This window comes from Eucalyptus grandis, chromosome 11 (genome assembly GCF_016545825.1).
Source record: "Eucalyptus grandis isolate ANBG69807.140 chromosome 11, ASM1654582v1, whole genome shotgun sequence".
NCBI lineage: Eukaryota > Viridiplantae > Streptophyta > Magnoliopsida > Myrtales > Myrtaceae > Eucalyptus > Eucalyptus grandis.
Genome location: NC_052622.1, coordinates 34,004,301 through 34,017,558, shown reverse-complemented (window position 1 = coordinate 34,017,558; position 13,258 = coordinate 34,004,301). Strand labels below are relative to the sequence as shown.

The following is a 13,258-nucleotide window of genomic DNA, read 5'->3' as shown; positions in this document are numbered from 1 at the left end:
TCCTCAAATTTTATAAAAAGTGTAATTAAACCCTACAATTTGTCAAATTGATTCAATTAAGTCCTAAAATTTATACATTAATTTCTCTAACAGAAAAATACTGACATGGCATTTTTAAATTAATTTATTTTCCTATGTGGCATTTTTAATCACTTTTTGCTTTAAATATTATTTAAATAATAACAAAAAACTAAAAAAAGCTAAATATTTTTAAAAAAATGGAAAAAAAAAAAGTTGCTAGGTCGTGGCTGCCCTTGCTGTGGTTGCCCCCATTGCTAGAAGTTGCCCCCATCTCCAGAAAGGGTTGGCGACGGTCGTCGAGGGCTAGACTAGGGTCGGCGACCCTTGTCAACACCAAGCAAGTGCCTAGCGACCCTTGTTGATGACAAGCGAGGGCCTATCGACCCTTGCTCTCGGAGTTAAGTTTTTTTTTAAATGCATTTTATTTTTTTAATTAATATTTTCGTTTAAATAAATTATAATTTAAGCAATGTCATCGTCACATAAGAGAGAGAAAATATTTTAAAAATCACTTTGCCATATTCCGTTAATCTAAATGGACAATATTAACTTTGGGACTATATTGAACTAATTGTTAAGTTTTGGAATTTAATTATATTTTTTTATAAATTTTAGAATTCAATTACACTTTCGTAATAAATATTAAGATTTCTAATGAATATATCCTTGAGAAAACAAGTACATTTGAAGTATTTATTTGAAAATTTTCCCGGAAAAAGTTAGTCATTTCTCATTCCTTCCTTTGAGGTGTCGGACCGAGGGGAGACGAGGAAAACTCCCTGCAAGTCACTTTCCTCCGTCCCCGAGCTCCGTCCCACCTCCGGCTCTGCGAAAACTCCGGCGAACTCGAAAGCCTCGTCGTCCGACCGATCCAGCGCAAATGGAAGGCGAGGAAGGATCGCAGCAGCCTCACCTCGTCCTCGCCCACAAGCTCTTCCTCCTCAGGCACCCGGACGTCCAGGACATCGACAGGGTCCGCCTCGAGGAGGAGGTCCTCGCTTCCATCGAGTCCGACGGTAATATCCTCCTCGCTCGATTCGCCCCGGGATCTGCTCTTCGTCGCGCGCCTCCCGAGTTTTGATTCTTGACTGGTTTGCTCCGTGTATGGCCGTGGCTCTAGATATGGTCGCGCTGTACGAGGCCCTGGTGGCGGAGTCGGTCCTGGAGATGGATCGGGGGCTTCTGGATTCGATGCGCGCGCGCATTGGGGAGGAGCTGAAGAAGCTTGATGAGAAGTGGGTTCTTTAGCTTCGATTTGCCTTTTTGAGTTCTCTTCCTATTAATGGGGATGTTCGCAGGGAATGATGTATGCGTTGGCTTAGTGCTTGAGCTGGGAATGTACGTCTTCTCAATTGGAATTCTCGGAGGAATTTTTTTTTTTTTTTACCATGTCCTACATATCATGTAATTATCTTACCTTTGCCGCGTCAATCCCATCATCACGTCGACTTAGTGTTTTGAGACGACACAATGATATGTACATGCACAGTGCAGCTACCCTTAGAATCAACAAAGTGTACCCTTTACTTCCCTGGAGCTATATGTCATGGATGAGTTTTTAGCCAGTACCTGATGTTTGAGCTCACTCAAAGATGGTGTCACGCAATTCCTTGGATTAGTCTGTGATTTTTTTACGGCGCGCTTGTGAAAAAGATCTGCTTTTGCTTGCCTTTTCTGGTACCGGCACAATTTCGATAGTTCTCAAGTTTAATAAAGCTCAAGCTTATTTGTCTCATTTCTTTTGGTTTCAAAATTTGTGCAACTAACTGTATGGAACATCTGACTGAAGAAAATACATATGGTAGTTGGAGCAGCGGTTTTGTTATGAGTGACTTGCCCAAATGTGAGAATTTGATATTTGACAATTGGTTTTCTTGTGGAAATGTAATCAGCAGTGATTGATTTATTGTTTTAATTCGTTTGGAAGTATATTGTCACATGGTGATTGGTGATGCATTGATTTGAGTAATGCTGTAGGGAAATGGTATTATGGCTTAGTTCTGGATCTAATACACCGAGTTATGCCCGGCATCACACATTATGTTGGTTGTTTAATGAGCCACTTCAGTTACCTCTTCCCAGGATCACTGATGCTGAAGAAAACTTGGGGGAAAGTGAAGTTAGGGAAGCTCACTTAGCTAAATCCCTGTTTTTCATTCGAATCGGTGACAAGGTAAGTTTTTGCAAGTTCTAGTCATTTGTGCTAGGTGCTGGCCATATGTGAATATCAAGTGGAGTTTAATCTCACACCTGATCACTCCTTTTTGCAATAGGAGAAAGCACTGGAACAACTTAAGGTTACAGAAAGTAAAACAGTGGCTGTAGGGCAGAAAATGGATTTGGTCTTCTACACCCTTCAGCTGGCTTTCTTCTACATGGATTTTGATCTCATTTCCAAAAGCATTGATAAAGCAAAAAGGTAAGCCATTATGTAATTTGTTTTTTCCTTTCCTGGCTTCTTAATGTCAAATTCTAAAAGATTAAATGCTTATTAAATTACCAGCTTATTTGAAGAGGGAGGTGATTGGGAACGGAAAAACCGTTTGAAGGTGTACGAAGGCTTGTATTGCATGGCGACACGAAATTTTAAGAAGGCTGCTAATTTATTTCTGGATTCCATTTCAACCTTCACAACTTATGAGCTCTTCCCTTATGACACCTTTGTATTCTACACTGTTCTTACTGGCATCATGTCTTTGGATAGAGTTTCCTTGAAGCAGAAGGTTTGGTCTTTGGCAGCAATAATTGAATTGTTCTTTTTCCTTTTTGATATCAGAATTTTGGCAAAAATTTGCATCACTGCATGAGTGTTAAAAGTAGCATGCTGTGGGCAGGTTGTGGATGCTCCTGAGATCTTGACGGTGATCGGAAAAATCCCCCATCTTTCAGAGTTTTTGAACTCTCTTTATGATTGTCAATACAAATCCTTTTTTTGTGCTTTTGGTAAGAATGTGACGACAATTTTTTTCTACCTTTTCTTATCAGTTTTTCATAGTACAATGCTCCTTTGATCAAATAACATGGATGTCCTCGATAGATAGGCATACTTTCCTGTTCTTTCTCACTGACCCGGCTATTCGAAATTGCTTTGCATTGTGGGCGTTATTTACTTGACAGTTGGATTTGAGCATCTAACAGTTCTTTTGTTTCCTTTTGCTAAGCTGGCCTGACTGAGCAAATAAAATTGGATCGGTATTTGCACCCTCATTTTCGCTATTACATGAGGGAAGTCAGGACTGTCGTTTATTCCCAGTTCCTGGAATCCTATAAGAGTGTTACGATTGAAGCAATGGCAAGAGCATTTGGAGGAACAGTGGATTTTATTGATCTGTAAGTGATTGAAATGCGTTTTTTTTTTTTCCAGACCTTGGATCTTTCAGTTACACATTTGTTTGGTTTTTGTTTGGCTTTTCTTTTGGAGTAAATAATTGTGTACTGCTGCCCTAAAAGGATCCAACTCTTCTGCAGAGAACTATCTCAATTTATTGCTGCTGGCAAGCTTCACTGCAAAATTGATAAAGTTGCAGGTGTTCTCGAAACCAACCGACCAGATGCAAAGAATGCTCTTTACCAAGCGACCATAAAGCAAGGAGATTTCTTATTAAATCGGATTCAGAAGCTTTCTCGTGTTATTGATCTGTAAGGTATGTACAAACTTGACAAAGCGGATAAATATGTTACACGGTACTATATGATGTTGTCTGCTGGTTATATCATTACTAGATCATCATAATGAAGAGTAAAATAGTGAGGGTATGGGTATGTAAACGTGATTCCGATACTATATTCACTTTAAAATAAATTTTGGAGGTTTGTTAGAACACTGCATTGAAACTTGAGGTTGCCCTAGTATATGTACATAGAGATCTTGATAGATCCGATCAATAAAATGGTTATAGTACTAGCGCTTTGTTTTTCTTTCAGTATGGACCCTACTTTTTTCTAATAATTTCTATGCCTTGACTTTTAATGTGAAGCGTCATACTCATTGGATTATTCCCATGAGCATTGTGATGCCTTGCTCGGGTCTTCTGAAATTGGAGTTACTTTTATAATGTTCAGATGTTCAAGTCAGTGGTTGTGGGCACTGATTGTGACCACTTGGAGATTGAGTGATGGCATGAAGGATGATAAAATCATTTACTAATTAGGCAGGGTGACTAAACTATAAACTGGGTATATGACGTCGTATCAAGAAAGATTTTTTTTGTTGCTGCACAAGCATTGTGATTTTTTGTCGGCTTCCATAAGCGTATAAAAATCTCATGTTACTATTCTTGGCTGATGACTATCAGGACGGTTGTCTGCTTGTGCAGCTGAAGAGTTATTGGACTGCTTTTTTTTGGCCGGTACGATTTTTGGCCGTTAAATGTCTTTCAAAGAAGCAGACGGGTAGAGGATGGACGTGGGAAGTTTCGTGCATGGGGACATGAAACATCGTTTTGGGCCCCTTACGGTTGACAATTTCTTGATTCCGTATGTTTTCGATGTTAGTCTGAAATGATTTGTAAGAGAAGGGGAGCGGTATCTCATTTATTGAAGGACGGAATCTGGTGCTGGATATATCTTTTCCTGGCATCACGCCTTTGGCAATTTGTCACTTCTCCCCGGGACACACTATTTTGGGAAGAATCATTTGGGAGAAGATGCCTCTAATGTTGGAAAGTGGACCAGCTTAACTTGTAGTGGTCATTCTATTTATATTCTAAGTGAGTTAAAGAAGAAGAGTTAGCGCGCATGCACCCGGCATCTTCGCGGAAGCAGGATGTTCCAGGCTGTTTTTGGGCGGCTTTGACCTTGGTATAGTAATATTCCCACCATCGAATCATTCTCATGATCCTAGATTTAGATGAACGAGCATGGAAAAAAAAAAAAAAAAAAAAAAAAAGTGACTTGGTCAGCGAAATTTCCTGAGCTAGTGTCTGAATAGTACAATATATCGTTTCTCTCGATCAGATAGGGCAGTCTCTTTTGCCGCTTGAGTACCCAAGCCCACTTCTTGCATTGACACTTTAAAAAAGGGTCCGAAGTTCTTGTTTTGAATACCTGATTGGACAAAATTGATATCGTCCTGTTTCGGAACATGTCATCTCCACCGTTAAATTTTTTTTTTTTTTTGGGTCGAAATCTCCACTGTTAATTAACAAGCCTTATATAGGATGTCCACAGGCACCAAGAAGACGCGAGATTCCTTTGTCGACTTACACCGAATTATTCATTTTACAACAAGCTCTGACGCTAAAGTCAAGAGGACTCGTAGAGAAAATGCTGGACAAAATTGACATGAATTACTTTATGTGTTTGTTTCAATAAAAGTCTCGTAACAAAGGGAAACGCTTTTCGACAAATTATTTTTTACGAATAGGTTAATAAATTCATTTTCCTAACTTTAAACATTTATATTTACTTTGACCGTAAATGATTTTTCATGGGCCAATCATTGTGAACAAATCAAAATCAACCGCAAGAAAGTCTGCAAAATTAATACATTGATTATTCCGTTGCTTCAACAAACACACCATACATGAAGCAAATACGGATCAAAAGACTATGATCATTGTCAGCCTCCATTTGATTTGGCTTTGCGTCTCTTGGCTAACACGACTAAATTCAATGGATCCATGTACTAAATTACGTCATTGAAAACATAGGAAAACCGATACTAAAGATGGAGGAATCTGGATATATAGAGGTCGAAGGCCCATCCTTGTAGCTCATCTCCATGAAAAGCGAGCACAACTCAATAGGAGCACGAACGCCAGAGGCAGCATCAGCTTCCCCATCCCGGAACAACGTAAGTCTTCTTGTCCTGAATCGGCAATGGCTTCCCTCCCCCCTATCCTCCCACCTTGTCAGGGTAACGACATGTACTTCAGGGAAGAATTATCACAGGGCGGAAAGCTGCCAAAAGAGACGGGGTGATAAACAAGAGGGGCCTGGTGTGGAGGTGACGTGGTGGGGGTGGTGAGGAGAGGCAAAGCCGAAAGGAGAGTACCCGGGGACCGCTTTTTTTCCCGGAATCCTTTTTCTTTTCGGACCACAAGCCTTTCAAGCCAAGCAAATTTAAGCTTGCACGCTTTGATTCTGACTCGAGAGCCTGTACCTATCGGTTTCTCAGCCACACCCCACTTATACTCAGCCGTCAAGAACCACTGGTGCAGATGCAACGCACCCGCGTCTTCTGATTAGTTGGCAAGTCGAACGAGAGGTGCGCGGCGGAACATGGGTTGTTGATCGATCGTGGGGGCGATTCGGAATGCTTGGAAAAATGCCTCCTTTCGACCTCAGAGACTTGCAAGAGAATCTCTCGACCCAGCTGAGACCTTGGCAACGTTCCTTCCAGTTCTGGGTGCGAGCGGTTGATATCTACACCGGTTACAAGGTGGGGAACTCGCGCCCCTTTTGTCTATGCTCTTGAAATGCATGCTGATTGGATCATGGGGTGCGTGGTTTTTATCCCCCTTTCTTCATTTATCTATCGAAGGTTTTCCAAGTGCGAGCGAGTTTTGAGAAGGATAAGCACAAACAGGAGGCAATGTGGGAGAGGCAACACGAACTTGCGGCTGACAAGATATATGCTATGTGCGCCGACCTTGGTGGGTTCTTCCTTAAGGTATCTAAGCATTTCGATTCCCAATCTTAAAGCTGGTTTTCACTCTACTAGCTGTGCATCCAATTTCTTTTGTGCAATGTTATGCTTAAGTGGATTTTAGTTCTTTGTTCATGGGCACCAGCCACCATCCTTGTCGTGTTCGCACTTTAGATGGATCTTGGTTCTTTCTTTTTGTTCGAGTACCTTTGCATTCAGTTCAAGCTTCAGTTTGATTCTTGGTTCCTGGACGGACTGTAAATTGAATACTTGCAAATGCTATAATTCAAAGTGGAGGGATGTAAATTTCTTGTCCTTTTGCATATTTCGGAAAAGTGATTGTATACACATATACATTCTCATACATGTCTGTGTGGGCATCCATGCTCTCATGCCAAAATTGCATTTCTCTGGTAATCTGTCATCTTCTGATATTGGGGTAGCTAGTCATGGATCCTTTTCATGAATAAAAAAATTTATCAATTTGAGAATTAGTGGTTCAACATAGGTAGCCCAAATCATCGGGAAGCCCGACTTGGCCCCAGCTGCATGGGTCAGAAGACTTGTTACACTATGTGATCACGCTCCTGCGACACCTATTGATGTTGTTCAGTTGGTGCTGGAGAGAGAGTTGGGAAGAAACCCGGGAGAAATGTTCGAAAAATTTGACATAGATCCTCTTGGTTCTGCTTCTATTGCACAGGTAATCAGGCTGCTTATAGATACTCCTAATTTGAAGCTTGATTATGTATGCTTAGAAGCTTTTTGGTTCTGTATCCATTTTCCATTGGAAAATTTCCAATAATTGCCAGCAACAGTTATGTACATTTAGAAGCTTCACTTGTAATGGGAAATTTTCCAGTTACTTTGACAAATAACAACCTGGTAAAGTTCTCTTGTAGATGCTAGATCAGAAACATCAATGAACTCTGAGTTCCAGTAGTGCATGTTAAATATAATGGCAGTAAATAACTAGACACTTAGTTCAACTCTTGTTCAATTTAAGCTTAGGTGAATGGATTCGACTATGATTACCCTTGTTCCTTCCATTTATCCTTTGACAAAAACTCTGGGGGATTTAGAGGTGAAAGAAACCCTGTTCAACTTCTAAGTTCTAATACGGACGGTGCTGCCCTGATGCTCTATCCCATAATCAAAAGACTGGATCTTTCTTTGGTTTTGTTAACTATGTTGATTCTGGGTTCTTTGATTCATCATATGCCTGAAATCTTTACGAGCTCCTCTATCCTACTTCTCAAGTAGAGCTTTGTTCATAATGGAATAGTCTTTATATGTCTTGATGCTTTCATTTGAGAGTTGGGATATGTAACGGGATTGAGACTGGGATAATGATGTATGTCAGAAGTTGCTCTTTACTAAAAGCAATGTTCTTGGAGCTGACTGATCTGTTTCGTGCATAAATTAGGTACATCTGGCCAGACTGAAAGGCGATAAGAGTGATGTAGTTGTGAAGGTAATGAGAAATATGAAATCTTCATCACGTTGATTTGTACGAAGCCATTGTAAGTTTGATGCTGTGTTATAGGTGCAACATCCTGGAGTTCAGGAGCTGATGATGACAGATATCCGCAACTTGCAAGCATTTGCTTTGTACATGCAGAAGACAGACATTAAATTTGATCTTTACTCAGTTATGAAAGAAATGGAGAAGCAGGTGTGAGTGTGAATCATATTTGAGGTGATCATGTCTCAATAGCTTGTTAATAGCAAAAAAGGCAAGAAAGCTTTGGTTCTCACCACATAAAATTCTATATTTGCAAAATTAATTGGAAAACCGGTTATATCTTGAAAATTTAGTGTGTAATTATCAGAATGGAATGCTTCTAGACTCCTAACAATTCCTTAAGCTAGCTTTGATTGTGTCAATGCTCAATATACTGAATTTGACATGTTGGATTACCATCAATTCTTATCACCCTACAGAATATCTTGCAATTTACTGCAGTTGCATGTAATGTTTCTATATTATTTTTTTATTTAAAATTTGATGTTGTAGATGATAGTAGGCGAGTTCTTTTTCCCCCGTTTGTGTTAGTACTGAATCATTGAGATATAAGAGAAGCATGTGACTAATCAGAGTATTTTGGATTTTATTTTTGCTGCTGAAGATTGGTTACGAGTTTGATTTCATGCGGGAGGCTCATGCCATGGAAAGAATTAGACGTTTTCTGTTGGAGCATAATAAAAGATCTCCTGTATTGGTCCCGCGGGTCGTGAGAAACCTGGTCACAAGGTATGTATTGCCTATACATGTACAGAAATGAAATAGCAATGGGGATTTTTTTTTTTTTTTTCTTTCCTTTAGTGTTTTCTTTTTTCTTTTTGAAAGGGGGGGGATGGGATGGGGGTGGTTGTTTGTTGCAGTTTTCTGAGATATAGTTTTATAATGGAGGCAGCTCAATAGTGTTACACATGACCCTGAGCTCATCCCATCAAATGGGGACTGGTCCTTCTTTCTTGTTATGTCATCATTAAATGTTACTGACATGCTAGAAATTTGGTTCCTATAAGTCATGCTCCTCTTTTCCACCTTGAGCTCCTTTTAGATGCAATGCATCGGAACTCTAGGACCTCCTTCTAGATGTGTAGGTTTTATGCCTTCGGGTATAATTATCATTATTATTTATTTTCGTAAGCCATGCTTTTGCTTGTTATCTTCCCACTTGTTGCTACCCCCAGAATATAACAAGCTTCACCTCACAAATTATTGTATTTTATGCTAGTGTAGGAGGGTTTTAGTGATGGAATACATTGATGGAATTCCCATCATGAATCTTGGTGAGGAAATTGCAAAAAGAGGAATAAATCCACATGGCAAAGTTGCAGCAGCAGCAAAGCAGTAAGCTTCTCAACTATCCCAGAGAGTATGCTTTCGTTTATGTCTTTTGTTGTTCTTATAAACAAATTGTTCATAATTGATGCAACTTATTAGCTTATTACTTTTTCAAAGCATTGATGGATTCAAGGACCAGAAAACTGGACATTTTTGGTAGTTTAGCTGGCTTAGGCATTGCGCTGAGCAATGGTTTCTTGTCATTCATGCTACTCTGATGTTTAAAATTGAATAGCTATGGCTTTAGTTACGAATTAACACGGTTCGGAAGCATTTATTGAGAATTTTCAAATGTGCCAATTGATTCTGGTGAAAAGGAGCTAGTGTCTTAGAGAAGGTACCAGAGGAGAAAGAGGTGGGAATGGGAAAATAAATGGAGGCTGTGAGAGGAGATATTATGTAGTTGGACTTGATGAATAAGATTGGACTTGATGAATAAGATTTATATAATAATCTGAATAGCATAGGATAATTCATGTAGTTGATTTCACTCAGTGTAAAAACAAGTTTTTTTATGAGAGCATGTCAAAATCATTAATTCTCAAATGTGGGGTTTTATTTTTCTCATTTTAAGAATAAGACACTTCTATCTCTCAATTATTGAATGCTTCATATGCAGGAACATCCTTAGCAGTTTGACACAAGCATATGGTCAAATGATTCTGAAGAGTGGCTTCTTCCATGCAGACCCTCATCCTGGAAATATTCTCATTTGCAAAGGTTCACAGGCAAGTGCACACTAACAGATGCTGCTTTTGCCTGTGATCTTTATAAATTCTTGTTTTCCTGTGTAACTTTGTCTGTGTGTAATATAGTGATTACCTAGACTGCTGGTCAATCTTGTTGATGGGTATTTTTCTACACTAAGCATCATTGGCTTAATAACTAAGCACAGTGAGTCATGATTTAGGTACGGTGAGGCAAAAATTCTTCCCAGTAGTTTTACTGGCAAATCCAATATGAAAGAACAGGTAGCTTTTCTGTTCAAGATAGCTTTCAAGAGAATGGAGAACTGAATACAATAGTTTGATTTGTTGCGTTTTCTCATCCTTTAATTCAAATTCAACTATATTTAAATGCTCAAATAGGTGGATCATGGGCTACTCTTCTCAGTGGAAGACCATTTTGTCCTCCTTTTTTTAATAGGATTTACAAGATAAAGAATGGTAGAGATGAAACTCTTCTGATAGCTTATAAATTCAATGTTCTTTTTGTGAACTAGTATTTTCAGGTTCAGTTTGTGATGTTTTCTAATTACAGGTGGCCTTGCTGGACTATGGGCAAGTGAAGGATCTCCCAGATAAGCTGAGACTGGGATATGCTAATATGGTTCTTGCTATTGCGAATCGTGACCCTGTGAGGGTGTCTGAGAGCTACAGGTGTGATATTTGACTGTTAAATACTCAGTCTTGTCATCCCTTTGTTTTAACATTTCAGAGTATAGTTCGGTTAAACAAAGCCTGGAATTTGTGGAGGAAATGTAATTCTTAGAAGTGCAATAATTTAAAGATTTCCAAAGACTCAAAATGTGAGTTGTACAGTTGGGTTCACATTATAATATCTAACTGTGCATCTGATTCTTAGGGAGCTGGGCATAGATACGTTAAGCAATTGCCAAAATGAACAGCAGGAATTGTTGAGATTGGCAGAGACGATGTTTGATACAAAGTTGCCTCCTGGTGTTGTGATGCTGCAACCGTTCTCTGAGGAATCTTCTATAAAAAAAATTGCTGTTAAGGTAGTGTGTCGAATGTATTTACGACCTTGCTACTGCTTCAGTTGTTCATTACTTTAGTAAGAGTGGATGTGGTTATAGTGCACAAAAACTCCCTCTGCTCATGATATCAGCGGGCCCTCTCTTACTGCTGCTTATCTTCCTCTGAACTTTACTTGTCTGCACGGGTTAGAAATTCATTGATCATGCATTCTCTAGTTTTCTGGAAATTAAAGCGAATTCTTGATTCAGATGGGAAGCATGTATATTTTTGGCATGCAGGGGAAGATTACTTGGACTTACTGACTTTTGAAAAGCACTAAAATTTTAGATTAGCCACTAAAATTTATACTGGTGTATTTGTTTACTATTCTTACTTTGGACTTTGATAGTAAAGCATTAGTTACTGATATACCATGTGAGGATCACTTTGACGTGTAACAAGAAGCTTTTTTCGACTTCAGTTTGTAGATCTGCTAGATCGTCTTGTGCTTATCGATGTTGAGTATCCTGACATACTGTCTGAAACTGTAGGCTTTTCCAGAGGAGCTATTCTCTGTCCTTCGGACAGTGCATCTGTTAAGAGGTCTGAGCGTCGGTCTCGGAATCAACTACTCATGTGCTGACCAGTGGCGACCCTTCGCAGAAGAAGCTTTGATTGCTGCTGGAAGATTAAAAGGTAAAACTTCTATGACCTTGTTTAGCCTGAGATGCGACAATCCACGTTTGATGAAAGGGAACTTCTTCGGTTGAAGATACGGCACCCCCGTTTTCTTTTCATTTCTTGTTCGGAAATGCTTCAAGCACGCACAGTCTTGTTTTCTCTGCATCATCTTCTACTTCCATGCAACTAAACTTCGGTTCGCATTTAGGTTAAGTAGGAAAGTTCTTGCAGGAGTCCCATTTATATATCACGTATTGACGTTCCCCAGCTGACGATGTCCAAGTTTCTTGTTTTTAGGAACTGATTTTAAGCCTCGAAGCCGAAGCCGTAGACGCAGTTTGATGAAGAGATTGTTTTGGAGAGGATGAGCAACTACAAGAGGGAGTTCGATCAGAAACTGATTATTAACAGGTTTAATGGGTCAGTAATTTTTGGTGTACCTTGGTCCATGCTATCTAATTTTCCTGTGTAAAAAGACACCATTTTTTTTTTTTTTTTTGGGTATAAGCACTGTTCTTTTATCCTGTAATTTTCTTTCCAGACAGAACTTGGCCGGTTTTTCCAGTTTCATTTCGCCTTGATGATGCACTTTCTTCTTAACAGATAGCAAAATGCATCATAATAATTTTACGTTTTCTTTTTTATATATATTTTTAACATAAAGTTATATATCTCGTGTAAATATTACTAACTACAATTCTATTAATTCCTATATTTTCATACGGATATTTTGTGCCCCGTTGTTGAGCTACTAAACTGCATATAGATAATATTGTTTTATATACATAAAAAGGTTGCCAATGGCGATGCATGGCAAAATAATTAGTTAATGGCAATGATCAGACTCGTGAGTTTGTAGTTATTGGGATTAGCGCAATTCACTTTCCAACCATTCGCGCGGAATGGAAAAGCAACGGTGGAAATGCCAATCACCGATCTTAATGGCCACGGCGGAAAAGCCACTTTACATAGGATGGGTTTGGTCTAACTTTATAGATAGGCTTTGGGTGTAATATAAATATTAAAAGTCAAAGTCTTTTCAAGAAATGCAAATTGTGTTTGGTAAAAAAAATTTGCAAAGGATTCTAAGTTCAAGTATTGTATGGCCAAAAAAAATCTTTTGTAATTGGCTTTGAATGTGTTTTTATGTTTTTTTTTGTTAAAAAATGATCCAAATCTTTCGTCAAAACCCACCTGCGAAGGGTCATGTGACCTCAGGCAATTGCCACTTGAGGTCGCGAGACCCAAGCGGTGGTTGTCAAAGGTAGCTTAGGTCACGCAACCCTAGCCAACCACTCATTAGCTCTTCGTTGGCCAGATCTGGTCTCATTGGTCCCTTGCTAGTCCTTTGTCAATGGTTGCCCTCATGTGAAGAAAATGAACAATTACGAGGAGGGGCAAAACTGAAAAACTATA

General features: G+C 39.2%; 2 protein-coding genes across 5 annotated transcripts; both read left to right on the top strand.

The window, feature by feature from the left end:
• The first annotated feature begins 750 nt into the window (after positions 1–750).
• Positions 751–4,746, top strand: LOC104426193 (26S proteasome non-ATPase regulatory subunit 6). Of its 2 annotated transcripts, none has more exons than XM_018865589.2 (9): positions 751–1,037; positions 1,142–1,256; positions 2,104–2,194; positions 2,295–2,440; positions 2,525–2,744; positions 2,856–2,964; positions 3,183–3,351; positions 3,490–3,665; positions 4,338–4,746. In XM_018865589.2, the coding sequence occupies exons 1-8, from the start codon at positions 902–904 to the stop codon at positions 3,662–3,664; spliced, it is 1,161 nt and encodes a 386-aa protein (XP_018721134.2). In that variant the 5' UTR covers positions 751–901; the 3' UTR covers position 3,665; positions 4,338–4,746. The 2 variants fall into 2 exon arrangements, with proteins under 2 accessions (XP_018721134.2, XP_010037462.2); XM_010039160.3 differs by having other exon boundaries at positions 4,317–4,746.
• A 949-nt stretch (positions 4,747–5,695) lies between these two features.
• Positions 5,696–12,485, top strand: LOC104426192 (aarF domain-containing kinase 1). Of its 3 annotated transcripts, none has more exons than XM_010039155.3 (13): positions 5,696–5,815; positions 5,898–6,403; positions 6,506–6,634; positions 7,119–7,313; positions 8,037–8,084; positions 8,157–8,285; positions 8,740–8,864; positions 9,360–9,470; positions 10,084–10,192; positions 10,725–10,843; positions 11,049–11,202; positions 11,713–11,857; positions 12,140–12,485. In XM_010039155.3, exons 2-13 carry the CDS (start codon positions 6,278–6,280, stop codon positions 12,208–12,210), a joined length of 1,461 nt encoding a protein of 486 aa, XP_010037457.1. In that variant the 5' UTR covers positions 5,696–5,815; positions 5,898–6,277; the 3' UTR covers positions 12,211–12,485. The 3 variants fall into 3 exon arrangements, with proteins under 3 accessions (XP_010037457.1, XP_039161570.1, XP_039161571.1); XM_039305636.1 differs by having other exon boundaries at positions 5,729–5,815; positions 6,183–6,403; XM_039305637.1 differs by lacking the exon at positions 5,696–5,815 and having other exon boundaries at positions 5,839–6,403; positions 6,506–6,617.
• Positions 12,486–13,258: the final 773 nt, after the last annotated feature.